The 14643-nt window shown below is 36.7% G+C and overlaps 1 protein-coding gene across 1 annotated transcript; it reads right to left on the bottom strand.

Moving 5' to 3' along the window:
- Nucleotides 1-3881: 3881 nt before the first annotated feature.
- On the bottom strand, nt 3882-14372 carry LOC133724531 (protein TONSOKU). Its single transcript, XM_062151285.1, has 20 exons — nt 14059-14372; nt 12770-13567; nt 11826-12002; nt 11463-11554; nt 10210-10308; nt 9659-10074; nt 9539-9582; nt 9213-9464; nt 8966-9104; nt 8204-8320; nt 7731-7831; nt 7466-7589; nt 7157-7269; nt 6456-6567; nt 6173-6277; nt 5674-5740; nt 5426-5546; nt 5153-5326; nt 4706-4823; nt 3882-4622 (listed from the first exon to the last, which is right to left on the bottom strand). The coding sequence occupies exons 1-20, from the start codon at nt 14329-14331 to the stop codon at nt 4123-4125; spliced, it is 3942 nt and encodes a 1313-aa protein (XP_062007269.1). The 5' UTR covers nt 14332-14372; the 3' UTR covers nt 3882-4122.
- Between the last annotated feature and the right edge of the window lie 271 nt (nt 14373-14643).

Raw genomic sequence — 14643 nt, 5'->3', positions numbered from 1 at the left:
AACCATTAAAACTTGCCCCAGTTTTGTGAAGGGTTCTGACTTCGTATGAAGACATTATTTGGGGGCAGTAATGTGTCTACTGCCCCCCACTAAACCATTAAAACTTGCACCAGTTAAGTGAAGGGTTCTGACTTCGTATGAAGACATTATTTGGGGGCAGTAATGTGTCTACTGCCCCCCACTAAACCATTAAAACTTGCACCAGTTTCAAGGATTCACAGTGTATTGCACTTTATCACAAACAAATCAACAAGAGATGATTACTGTCTCCTAAGAAAGACATTATTGGGTGGCACTAATGTGTCTACTGCCCCCCAATAGACCATCAAACATTACACCGCTTCCTATGTTTCGCAGATTATACAAGTTATTCACACTCAAAACAACAGATAATGTCTAAAAACCCACATTATGAGGGTCAATATTCTGTCTACTGCCCCCCACTAGACTGACACAAACAACACAATTTTTTTCATTTATCAACTACTGCAATTTAACACTACATTTACTTTGGAATAGCAGTTTTCAGTCCGTCAATAAATAAAGCAGTCATCATTGGCCCCCAATACAAAGTCTACTGGGGGGCACTAATGTTACAACTTTTATGGTTATGACTGCACAATAGCAGATAGCCATTTTCAGTCCGTCGTCGATTCCTTCAGAAGGTCAACCCCGGCCTCGCCGAGCTTCTCAGCGACGAGGACCGTCGGCTTGGCGTCGAGCCTGGCAGCGGAGAGCACGACGACGAGTTTCGGCGCGGCGATGGCTAGAGCAGGCGTCGTGGGCGACCTGCCGGAGGGATGGAGGGAGGGAGAGAGAGATCCGACGTCTTCTTGAGAGAGAGAGAGAGAGAGAGAGAGAGATAGAGAAATCGGTGAGGGGGGAGGAGAGAGAAATCGGTGAGGGGGAGAGAGAGAGAGAGAGAGAGAAACTGAGAGTAGAGAGATTGAAGGAGAGGGCAAAAAAGTCCCAAAAATTAATAAAAAGAATTAATTGGGTAAAGGGGAAATAATCCCTTAGAGTGTTTTGGGTAAATGGGGTTTAAAAACTCTTAGTCGGGCAAGTGGGCACATTTTAAGCTAAAATTGGGTAAATGAGCATTTTCCCTTTATATAATTACACTTTTAAGTGCATGTATTGACATATTAATTGTGCAATAATGTACTGAAACAAATCCACAATAGAGCTTCGTCTACTTTGTGACTTAGTATATGGACAAACAATTTCGAATTATAACCAATTGAATTCTGACACAAATCACACAATGAGGACTACTAAGGCGTGTGATCATTTTAAGGATAAGAAGAAGAATTTTGAATGGATTCTTAATTACAACAAGTGCAAAAAGAAATACTCCAAAAAAGTTGACAGATATAATCACCACCGAGGATGGTGTTTGATGGATATATAAAGTTCTCTGTTATAATTTGAGACTCCATTGGATTCCATTGAGGAAGATATTATTTGCATTATGCTACATATATTGACATGTATTATTATGATTTTGATGTCTGTATACGATGTTGTGATGGGTATATTTATTCATGATGGAGCATTGGAGCTAGCCCTAGCTCTTCATTTCAAGTTTGGCTTATTAGTCATTACTTCGCCAATGAAATTACTATGCATGTATTACTATTATGGCACGTTTACTTACTTGGAATGGAAAATAATCATGAATCGGAGACAAGTGGAATGGGAGAAGAAAGGAATCGGTATTGATTCCGGAGGAATGATTCCTAAACCCATCTCCCCATTTCGTAATCGAATTCCTGAGTATTCAGGAATCGATTCCTGATAAGGAGGTGGGACCTACATCCATTCCGATTCCTTCATGTGTTAGTAAACGCATGAATTCTTTTATCCGGAATCATTCCGATTCCTTTATGTGTTAGTAAACGCAGGAATGTTTTTACCCCGTAATCATTCCCTTTCCTTCCAAGTAAGTAAACGTGCCATAAATTACTTTTCTCAAGTGCTTGTACTGCCCCTTAGTTGGATGCAATAATTTGTACAGTGGACATACAGTTCTTTTCTTTTCTAATATTCAAATTTTTGTTACACTGTGAATAAACTGTATGTACTTGAAAAAAAAAAATCACTTAAAATTGTACTTTATACACATCCGTCAGATTCACTTATCTCTTACAGTTATTCAAATATGTCTTTTAGGTGAATAGCTCTGCTATAAGAGAAGGGTAAATAAAAAAGTTACTTAAAAATGGAAAACTTTAGTAAGTTTTCTGTTAACCCTTATGATTGAAAAAGGTTTGCAACGAGCTAAAATATTTGTCAAAAATTGATTTCGGATTATAGTAATCCATGTAATTATTATAGAAATCTTACTATTCTCTAATAATGATGAGTTCCTAAACCTAAGACGCTTTGCTTTTACCACGTTTGTCGACTAAATAAGGTGAATATTGAACTACTTTGATTGCTATATAAAGTTCAAAATTAGCTTCATCCATTTTAACAACTTTTAAGAGATGATGCAAGAGCACAAATCAAGCTAGGGAGGCCCATTATTTGTCACAATCAAACTTCATGAGTTATTTTCAATATAATTAATGGAGCTGTTAAGTGACAAGTCAACAAAAAAAGTGAGTGAAGGCCCCTCAACTAATTGGCTAGCTAGAACTGCAGGTATAATATGGATTCTTTTCCTTTTTTTTTTTTTGTGGTGCGAATATGATATTTAAAGAACATTATGGCTTTTAGCTTTGATGTTGAGACTTTAGAGCGTTCATTACATTAGGAACACATATTCAAATTTCTTATTCAAAAGAAGCCGCAAAACATTCTAGTAATCATGTTTCACTGTGAATAATGTTCCGGTATTATCCCTAAATTAACCATTAAGTAAGCTCAATGAAACCCATGAAAAATTTTTGGGTTTGGTTTAAATGTCCAGATTTTTTTTTTTTAACCCTTAACCCACCACACCTTTACATATGTCAATGAGAATCAAACCAATGACCTTTACATATGTGGAGTTTGATCAGAATGGGATTGGTCGGTTGAGGAATGAGAAAGTAGGCAAAATGAAAAGAAAAAAAAAAGGAAAAAAAGAAATTAAAAAGGAACAAGAAAAAAAAGAAGAAAAAGCAAAAAAGATATTAAAAAGGAAAAAAAATAAAAAGGAACAAGAAAAAAAGAAGAAAAAGCAAAAAAGATATTAAAAAGAAAAAAGAAAAAAAGGAAAAAAAAAATTAAAAAGAAAAAAGAAAAAAAAAAAAGGAGAAAAAGAAATTAAAAAGAAAAAAGAAAAAAAAAGGAGAAAAAGAAATAACAGAGGGGTATATTGGACATTTCACCTAAGGCCAACTCCTAATTTGACGCGGGAGGGACCAATCAGACGGAAATTTTGACGTTAGGGACTTTTCAGATTAATTGAGAATGTCAGGGACTGAAACGAAAAAAGGGTCATAGTACAGGGACTAAACATAATTTAATCCTTTAAAGAACATTATGGGTTTTAGCTTTGATGTTGAGACTTTAGAGCGTTCATTACATTAGGAACACATATTCAAATTTCTTATTCAAAAGAAGCCGCAAAACATTCTAGTAATCATGTTTCACTGTGAATAATGTTCCGGTATTATCCCTAAATTAACCATTAAGTAAGCTCAATGAAACCCATGAAAAATTTTTGGGTTTGGTTTATATGTCTAGATTTTTTTTTTTTTTTAACCCTTAACCCACCTCACTTTTACATATGTCAATGAGAATCAAATCAATGACCTTTACAATGTTAGAAGTATAACTTATCAATAAATCACAACTTACCAACTAAATGTCTGAATTCTATTAGTAGAACTAGAGATGGTTGTGTCATATTTCACACTCAAGAGTTAAAAAGATGCATATGTAAAACATGAGAAACAATTCTTGAACTGCCAAGAATATAAGTGCACTAGGTAGGCACATTATGCAGTAAAAGAGCAAGCCATCCTGCTCCTTTGGTTGATGTATTACATTTCTTGATTTCTTCTTTTCTGGGGTCTGAATGTTTGACAATCTATTCTACTTGGTGAAATATATATTCTACTTAACTTACAGTGATGTGCCTATACATTTTGCCAGTTTTAATGTGATAAATTTGGAATTACGGTGTAGATATTAGTCCTTCCTGCAGCAGGGTTTCACACAACACATCATTCCTTCCACAAAGAAGTGGATGGTCTTGTCCTTGATATGCCTCCGAGCTGAAACAGATCTTGATCTTGACCATGACGAATACAGTATCTCTGCACATTGTGTGGAGAAACCATTTTTGCTGAGGTCCAGGAACCGCAGATTCTTTGCCATATCAATGGCAGTTGAAAACTCTTCAAGAAACTGGCACTCAGTGGATGAGGAATTTCTTTGAAATGAGCTTGAACAGCTCTCGTTGCGTGCAGATGCAGCAGCTTCAACCCCAACTTCATCATCTTCACTATCAGCAACTTCAAGCTGGCTAACATCTTTGAGCACAGATACCAATGGAGAAGATTCAAGCATATTGAGGTTTGGCTGCGAGAGTCCAACACTCCCTTTTTCTGCCACGTCATATGGTGCAGAGTACTCTTTACCAATATCCGCATTTTCAGCAAGATTGAGCTCTTCAAGAAAAGCATTACCTGCACAAAAAATCAAACCACCAATTTATTAGTTCATTGCTAAGGAATAATATTGAGATATAAAGGAAGCATAATGTATGAACCTGATAATGCCTGGATAATTTGCAGAATGCCAGAGATCCCAAGCTGGCACTTTTGAAGGACCAAAACTTTCAGACAACATTGAGAATTCAAAAGCATTGATGATAATGCATTGCTACCCTGTGGTCAGAGTTCAGTCAGGCTAGTATAAAAAAGCGAAAAGCCTGGATACAATTTAGACAGTATGGACTATCCTATTATAAGCTAATACACCAACAAAATGTTCCATCATCGTAAAATTTTGTTCATAGTTAAAGGTGTATGTTAAGTTGTGAACTTGTGATAGATCTAACATGAGCATGATCTAAATGACCACAAACCAAAGTAAAGACACCAACTATTTGTTTCCTCAGTTAGTTGCTTGCAAGTTGCAATGCGTCCAGCAATTACCACAAGCATAATAACCAACAGTCTAACAATTAGCAAGGTACCGAATGAAAGGAACAAACCTCTTGCATAATAGGATTTCCTGAAAGGCTCAGCTCAAGAATGCCACAAACCATAGAAGAATTAGTGCTTAGTTTGACAGCATAATTATATGTCACTCCGCAATATGATAAGTCAAGTTTTACAAACTCTTCAATTTCATGGAACAATGACTCAGTTACTAACAATGCTCCGTCCTGCAAAAGAATAACATGTAAAACTTAAACCATAGCAGCAGGAGTGGCTTTCAAAATCCAACAACAGAAGTAGTAGTAATCATGACAGAGCTCACTCACAAGTCCGATACCAGTTTCCCCAAGCATTAGTACTGACAAGGACAAGCGTTTAGCAAGCTGGCAAAGACTATCAACCACAGGCTTGCTCAGCTTCAAGCCGTTCATATTTAATTTTGAAAATCTGCAATAAGCCAATGCAATTATACACTCAATCAGCTCTTTTTTATATGTACTTAAATCAGTGGAGGGTAAACTCTGTAACTTATATAAACAGAATGAAGAAAAAAAGGGTTTTTATTCCTCTAAACCTTTTCAGAGTGCCAAGCTTGACGAGTAAACTAGTAATGGCACTTCCAGAAATAGGCTTGTTATATCCTGTAGAAAAAGAAGAAGAAGGAATTAAGACAGCATATTAAGTGAAAAATAGAGTCCAAACAATAACATCTATTATGCGTATGTTGATTTACATCCTTTGGGGACCCTGGTCATGAACTGCAGGAATCTTATGAACGAATTTGACTCAATTCAGATCAAGCATATCCATCGGGAACGTAATTCGGTTGCTGATCTCTTAGCTAAGAATAGCACTCTTCATGCTAAAGGGGTTTGCACTCTTCATGATCCTCCAGCTTTAGTTACTGAAGCTCTTTTGGATGATATTGTTGGAGTTCCTAGAGCTAGAAGTTTTAATGCCAGCAATGCTGGCTAGTCTCTTTTCTGTTGTTTTCTTTCTGGGCTGATTGCCCCAATTGAAAAAAAAAAAAAAAAAAAAAAACATCTATTATGCATATGACAAGTCAAAAGTACCTATACAAAGTTGCTCAAGGACAGATTCAGCATTCAACGCATCAGCAACCTTTTGAATAGTTCTAGATGTGATGGAGCATCGCTCTATACTCAAACTGCAAAGGGCTAAAAAGCAAAGAGCACACAAAGCAGGAGCACCATGGAAACAAATAAGCCTCACATTGAGCGATATTAGTCCAAATAATTAAAAAAAAAAAAAAAATCTTATGCTTCTAAAAACGACCATTGATAAGGAACAGAATTCAGAGTTTGAATTAGTTGAGATGCAAGGAAAGCAGTTTACCCTTGCAATTCTCCAAGATAGTTGAAAGGTAAGATGCGCAAGCATCAGTGAGACGATTTCCTGAGATATTAAGCACTTCCAATCGAGTAAATAGCAGAGGGCACTCACAAATCTGAAGATTGGCCGAAGAAAATCGTTATAGTAAGCTTACTTTAAAGACAGGAAAGAAAGGCCCCACTATCTTTGTGCTAATAGTGAAATTATTTGATATGCAACTCCTGATTCATCAATATATATAAAATTCAAAATCACATACACCTTGTAATCATGATTTTCTTTTCTTTTCTTTCTCAATTCCTACATTAAATCAACAAAAATGGGCATGGCCGTAGAATTATAGGGGTTAGCATTCCTTCTATCCCTTCTAAAAAGGTGGTTCACCTAGCATTACTCTTACTATTATTCTCAAGAACTTAAGCTACCACTCATGCCAACTGTACCCTGTGGTTCATTAATGCCAGTCTTGGTCACAGCCACCCCATAACACGTTTAAAAAGAAAGTTAAGGTCAGTCCAATTATCTCCTATGACATAATAAAGCCATCTAGCAACAAGTAAAAATGGGAGGGGTGTAAGAGTAGGGTCCTAAATATCAAAAACTAAAAGTAACTAAATTAATACATAGGAAAAACATGTAGGCTGAATGGTCCAAAAGTACAAATTTATGCTTTAACATGAAATTGGTGCAAAGCTGATACATACCTGGAACAAAGCAGTTGGACCAAAGCTGTTGCAATGCAGATCCAATGTTAAGCCACCATATTTTTGGCCTGATGATGTGAGTACTTGCTGGAGTTTCTCCATAGTACCATTTCCTGGGGGATACCAAGCCAAAAAGCAGTTAATACTAACCAAAAATTCCAAGACTGATTAATTAATAATGCAAGGAGAACTAAAGAGAATAGCTTGAGTCGAATTGGAACATGTTAAGGAACGGATAATTCTTTTTTTAGTCCAAAAGCAACACCTGTGAATCTAAATAATGATAGGCTGGATATCAAATGCTATTACCTAACAAATTGTGGGAAAGGTCTAGCATTGCAAATGTTTTATGGGCATGGAGGGCATTCAACAGTGGAGTTATTGATAAATCTTGCAATTCACATTCAGAGACAGTAACTTCATCGTCTGAAACCTGGTATACAGAGAAAACAAACACTAAAATAAGGAAATACATTCAAGCCTACAAGAATATCAATAATTATCCGGAAATAGGTTGTGGAATACAGAACAAGGATGTAAATTTTTGCCTCAGTAGTCATTCCTCTAGTCTTACCTCCAGATCATATAGTTTCTTTAGCAACTTCATGTTGGGTGTCTCAGATACCTTGTAGCAGTAATCGGTGTATAGTTTTATCAAGCGCTTTTGGACCCATCCTGTGACGGTAACATGTAAAGTTAGATTCAACCAAAAATAAAGAAGACAACAGTAGAAGAAATAGTAATGTACTACTAAAAACAATAATAAATCATAAATAACCATACTAACAGCAGAAGTATCAAGTTAAATTAAAATAAATAAATAAAAATTAAACTATTGTAGCAACTAGCAAGTGGATAGTGATTCACCAGCTGTTGTGCTTTTACTAGAATAATAATTGAAAAAGTTTCTATTTGCACAGTAAACACAGAAACATAGCTTAAGAACTTGTTAGATCATGTACTCGAAATATCTGATTGTCTTTATCAGAAAATATAGATATAATAAAAAAATAAAAATGAATGACTCCGAACTGTTGTAAGACATACCATCAATGACAGCTTCAACCACAATTTTTCCCATATGCCCCCGAAATGTTTTGATTGTTTCGAGGGATTCAATAACTTTTTCACCACATTTTACATTCTGAATTATTGGAAGTAGCCCTGGAAGTGAAAAATCCAAGTATTAGTGACATCAAAATGCTTAAAGATGCAACTCAGAGAAGTTCTGCCCGTTTCTTCTTCAATCAAAAAAAATGGGAAAAGCATTATACTTGTTGGCAAAGAGTCAATTCTGGTGCCTCTAATATATTCACACGCAATGTCCAAAAACCATATAGGATATGTAATACATAGGCAAGCTTAACAATCTGTGTGCTTGGCAAGAATTGGTGTGCACCACCGAGACAAAGTAGCCTACTCTTGTTTTAATCATAACATTTTGTATGAATTTCTGCAAGGGTACTAGAGTCTAACCATATGTAACACATTATCTATAACCATACTGCAAAAAAAAGAATGATCATGTCATGCGCAAATCCACCTAGCTTTCACCTTGGAGGATAATCACGTCAAAAGACTCATTCAAAATTTTTTCCTTCTTTTTCTTAAAATAAATGAAAGACCAACTACAACTACTGTCTAGAACCAAGTAATTCAAATTAATTAAACAATTTCTCAAAACGTAAAATAAACCAAAGAATACATGAACAGAGTTTTTTCTGCAGCAGTGATTCATCTTATATGTCATAAATTTTCATGCTATAGCTACTAGCCACTAGAAACATGCTGAAGTCAAAAAATGCCTACCCTCGAGTTTTCTCTCCATAGGAAGTTGCAAGTAGTATAAGCATGCCAGTTGAACCTTCACTGACTCAATGCTTAAATTATCAGAAGCCATGAATGAGTCCTGTATTATGTCTTCATCGATTTCAAAAGTTATACATTGCTGCGATTAGTAGAAAAAGACACAATATGTTACTCAAATAACAAGGTAGCAGAATCATATGCCACGAGACAGAAGCATCTGCTTGCAAGTAAATAGAGCAACACTCACATTATGTTTATCATCTGAAGTAAGCAACATAAATTGTGCAGCGTCATTTTTATGCAATATATTTCCGGAGACACTGACATCACATTTAGAGCCACTAGCATTAAAACCTTCACCAGAACTTGAAGCTCTAAAAGATTTGCCTTCTGGAGTGGCCATATTAAGAGTCCTGGATTTGCATGAACTAGAGCTTTCTTCAGTATTAACAGGAGGATCAGATCTTGTGGCACAATTTGAGGTAAAGGCTGAGACATCCTGCAAAAGGTTAAGCACATCAACCACAGTAGAAAGGTCACAATATTCTCCACTCATGATTCAAGACCACCTACCTGAAATTTAGTAGTAGGACTGGCTGTATTACTTCTATTCTTAACTGCAACAAGGGCAATATCAAAATGAGTCCACTGTGATTATGATTGAGGGTTAAATCAGTCAATCATTAAAATTACCTTCACTAGATGTAGCGACATTTAATGGGATTTTATTATGCCTGACTTTTGGGCTTTCTGCCTCATCAAACATTTCGTCTTCATCATCAGACAGGACTAAACGAATGCGTTTACGGCCCACCACTTCATGCTCATTGTTTTCGAAATGAGCTGATTTCATCTTAGACGACACTTTGGTAGACCGGATGAGAGAAATCAAAGGTACATCATCATTCAACTTTTCCTTTTGGTTTAAAGATTGTGATTTGCTAGATTGGGAGTTTCTTATCTCTTCTGAACAGCATGCATTAGGCATATTATCTGAAAAATCACCACTCCCTTCTGTACTAGATTCAGAGCAGCGATCCTCTGCCGTAATTTCTGTTTCAAGCCCTTCATTGTTTTGCTCCAATTTGTCAATTTCAAGTTGCAATCTCCTGCACAGAGGTATCTTTCTCTAAGAACTCATCATAAGCACAAACTCTATGAAAATGAGATAGAACATAAAATCACATAGCATAACATCCAGAATTTCACTTCAGCTGTTAAGAGGATTGCATGAATAAAATTACCTGGTCTCTTCAACATCATCAAATCTGTTCAAGTTGCTATAGTGCATATTTTCTAGTGCAGTACGCTGTACATAAGAAAGTTTACCCTCAACAGCAAGCCTGCAATACATCACAGCAGAAGTTCAACGTAACTTTTTTATTTTTGTTGGGGGGGGGGGGGGGGGAACATAAAGGAAAGAGAAGGGTTATTCTTAAAACACAACATGTTGCCAGGTTTCTTATGTTTCCCATCTTGGTTCTTGGCATGTATCTCCTAGCACAGTTATTACACACTTTTCATAGTCCACCTCCTTACTTCTCCTAAACTGATTATTCTCTTGTTTCAGCTTCTCATATATGTTACTCGTCTTAATGAGAAAAAAAAATCTTAACTTTCCTTTTATATTATGGTTTCAGATGAATTGTCTCATCTTGGTACTCGGTTTGATTTACTTCGGTCCCTATGGTGACAAGACAGACAACAAGGATTCACTCTTGTTCGGTTCTATGACTGGTACAAAAATTTAAAGCTCTAACTACCTTCAATGGAACCTATGTAGGATTCATTCTTCCTCTTCTGCTAGCTGGCATATTCAATAGCATCCTTTTGACTCTGCTTGCTACAAGCTTAGAGTAGAGTAGTAGTTGATGACATCTATTCTCCAGCTTGAGGATGGTGTTGGTAGTAGGGTTTGTTTAAATGCTAGCTTAACTATTGTGTGTTAACTAAATCAAGGATGCCTTCTAGAGCCAAAAAAAAGAAAAGAAAAAATAATTGATGTATTGGTATTCTATCTAAACACCTATCTACTGTGTTCATGAGCTATTAGAAAAAAGAAAATGATAACCTTTTTTTTACTGTAAACATCTTTTTCAACATGTTGTACATACACAGTCCACATCATACCACAAAGGCCTGAACCTACTTTAATGTGAGCATACATATACATGTATGTATGTATGTATATGTGTGTGTATTCACTATATTGTAGTATTTTACAAACAGTCATTAAGTCAAATACTATGAGACAGGGTCCAGACACATAAAATGGCAAACTGGAGCTATGTAGATTGCATGTTCATTATGTTTATGATATTTGGAGGTCTGTGTTTACAATATCAAATACATGCATCTAGGAGGATAATTTGGCTGAGCATGAATGCAGCACCTCATTAGAGAATCCAGGGTGAATTAAAAAACACTTGCTCCAAATTGGAAAATTCTATACAATTCTTCGAATTCCAATTAAAAATGTCCACTAGAGAAACCATACCTGTAGCTATCTGTAAATGCATTGAGTGCTTCTTCATAATAACCTTCACTGTCCAAAACATGACCTATGTTAATTTGTGCCAACGCCTGTCCCTGAGATTGCAAGTTCTAAGTAAGCATCCTCCAGACCAGAGACTACATACATCAACCAACATGATCCACATACATTCATGACAACAAGGTATTGCCCAACAGGAGGGCAAACACTATCTCCAGTTTACCAAAATAGCCTACGGAGAGCTTGTCAAAGTCTACTGGCAATTATACAAGCATTTTCTAAGTCTACACTATGTCTTGTCAACTATAAAGGACAATAAGAATAAAAATCATATTATATAATTTCATAGGGCAAACAGCAACTTACCTCCAAGTTTCCAAGTGATTTGTAAATTTTCAAACTCTTCATGCACCATTTAAGGGCTTTCTGGAACTTTCTTAGCTTCAAGTAGGATTCTCCAATGCTCAAAAGTGAATCAGCAATCTTTTCCTTATCACAAATTGCAGTTGCTACTTTCTTCTTCTTTTTTGCAAATTCAAGGACCTGAAAATATAAAAATTTCACAGTAATGAAAGGAACAGCATTAAACTTTGTTAAAGAACAATAGGTGGTTTAAATTTCACATCAGAAGAACAAAAGTACTTCCTGACAATATATTTGCAGTCAAATTTCTTGAATACGTTATTCAATAACCATTCATTATCTTCAGAGCAGTCATTGCTACATTTTGAAGGATTAAGGAATATTGATCACATGATAATAAATTATGTTTTTCTATTGATGCTTTATTTAATAACCATGATGCTCGTGTTGAAAAAAAATTAAAATCTGGGACAAATACTAGTGTCATCATCCTCCAAGAGACCTCCCTAAAAGGCCTAAATAACCCCTCAGCACACACCATCAAATCCTTCTATATAAATAACATTTAACGTCTTTAATAAAAAAAATAAAAACAGTATATATACACATTCCTCTATGTGTGTGTCACGAACACCCAACCAAGGTGGCACTCATCTGCTGGTCTGGAATTAAGACCAAACATCTGATGATGCTCATATTGTAACCAATGTAGTCTAATGACAAATTTAGCAATGCAGGAGATAATACAATCTATGCTTGATAGATATTAACATTGTGTAACAGAAACCCCATATGCCCATTTACTTGTGAAAGGAATTATTCAAACACTGACCTTTTAAAAGAAAAAGAAGAGAGTTGCAAGACCGCTAAGCAGTGTGTTTTTTATACGAGCAGTGAGCAGTTGAAAATAGTAGAACAACAGAGGAAACCTATTGAGAAAATTGTACCTTTGGCCAGGCAGAGATAGTCTCTGATTTGTTAATAAGAACATCAAGAGAAGCAATTTGCTTGAGCTGACAATTTCTCTTATGTGTTGTGCCTCTTGCTATGGCCATGTCTCTTGTTAGCTTCTTGAGATTTTGCTCTTCTCTCTTCATGTCATCCATTACTTTACCTAATTCTTTTACAGTTTTGATATTGTCTTCAATTTGACGTACCAAGGCATCCTCATCTTCCATTGAATTTGCTAGATCAAGTGCTTTTTGGTAGCAAAGGATTGCCTCCTGATATTTCTGAACACGGTTATGCAACTCGCCAAGATTGATATACCCCTTTGCCTCTCCTTCACAATGCCCAATTTGTTTACATATCAGAATGTCCTTCTCAATGTGTTCCCGAGCATTTTCCCACATCCTCAGCTCGGTGTAAATCTTTCCAAGATTGTGATGAAGCCTGGTGCGCCCATCATCATATTCATTCACCTCTTCTTGGTCGCAAATAACTAATGCTTTAGTCAAGATTTTCTCAGCCTCTTCCAGGTTATCACGATCAAGTTCAAGCAATCCTACATTGTTATGCGCGTCAATATATTCTTTGATAAAGAAAGATTTATTAGAAGGTGGGTTCTCTTTGATAGCCTGTGCAAGCTTCATAGCAGACTTGAAGTACTTTTTGGCATTCTGCACCGACTGATGTTCGTCCAGGGATTTTAGATACATCTCGTGGTAGGTACGACCTAGTTGCGTATTGGCCCTTTGCTGCTCAACAAGGTCATTGGCCTCCTCAGCAAGCATCAAATGTTTTTTCTGCAAAAGAAAATGACAGTCCGTAGACTCAATCTTTCTTTCTCTGAGGTAAAACTCCTAAACCTACAGCTAAATGACTTCTCAACAAAAGCTCCTTAGGGACTAAACCCTCCTGTCAAAGAATTCCATTCACATGACAACTAAAAGTCTACAAGCTAAGCACCATCAAAACGGGTCTTTGCTAGGACACTGCCTGCCACACAATCGAAAACTCCAAACAAAATCAATATCGGCACGAACCAGATATTTTACTTAGATATATGATCAACTGAAGACTCCAAACAAGTTCACCCCTCCACACAACTCAACACATACATTTAGGTCAATATAACAAGTTGATAACAAAATTTCAGGTAAATCCCTCAATTCATTTCAGCGCTCAAATTCTCCCATTTTCCAATCACCCACGGATCCCTAAACCCCAAAACAAATACACAACCATTAAATCTGAATCGAATCGAATCGAAGCACCGAAATAATCCAAAGATTACCTGATACACAAGGGCGTCTTCGAAACGCTCGAGACGGAGATAGACCTCGCCGAGGGACTGACACGTGGCGAGGGAGTGCTTTGGGGACAAGTACTTGGTGCAGAGATGGTAGTCTATGTCGAACCACTTGAGGGCCTGCAGGTACTCGCCTCTGTCCTTCAACAAGTTGCCGATGACGTTGGCCCACCGGGCCTCCTCCTCGTGGTTGCCGATGGCCTTCGCGCTCCGGTAAGACGCCTTCGCCTCGCTCAGCTTCGCTTCCTCTCTTGCCATTTCTCAGATTTGATTTTTGATTTTTGATTTTTGATTTTTGATTTTTGATTTTGGGAGTATTAAGGGTTTTGGGGCTTTTTAGAATTATATTGGAGGGATCATCTCCCGCCAAAAGGTGCTTTTTTTTTGGGCCGGGTCGGTCGTATTCTCAGGCCCACGCAAGTGGTCACTTAAAAATAGAAATAGAAATAGGTGAGTAGGCCGAGTCAGAACTTATAATTTAGCAGGGCATTAAAGTGATTGGCGTTTGTGGTTATATTGATTTGTTCATTTCAGTGAAGTCACACTAAGCATCCCTCTAAACCCACAAAA

This window comes from Rosa rugosa, chromosome 1, assembly GCF_958449725.1.
Source record: "Rosa rugosa chromosome 1, drRosRugo1.1, whole genome shotgun sequence".
NCBI lineage: Eukaryota > Viridiplantae > Streptophyta > Magnoliopsida > Rosales > Rosaceae > Rosa > Rosa rugosa.
Note: the sequence above shows the minus strand (reverse complement) of the source record. Positions and strands in the feature narration are given on the sequence as shown.

Coding starts and splice junctions, on each gene's coding strand:
- LOC133724531 (XM_062151285.1), bottom strand. CDS start 14,331: ATGGCAAGAGAGGAAGCGAAGCTGAGCGAGGCGAAGGCGTCTTACCGG. Junction 5,741..6,172: donor CCTTGAGCAACTTTGTATAG/GTACTTTTGACT, acceptor CTTTTTCTACAG/GATATAACAAGCCTATTTCT. Junction 5,547..5,673: donor AAGCTTGGCACTCTGAAAAG/GTTTAGAGGAAT, acceptor GGCTTATTGCAG/ATTTTCAAAATTAAATATGA.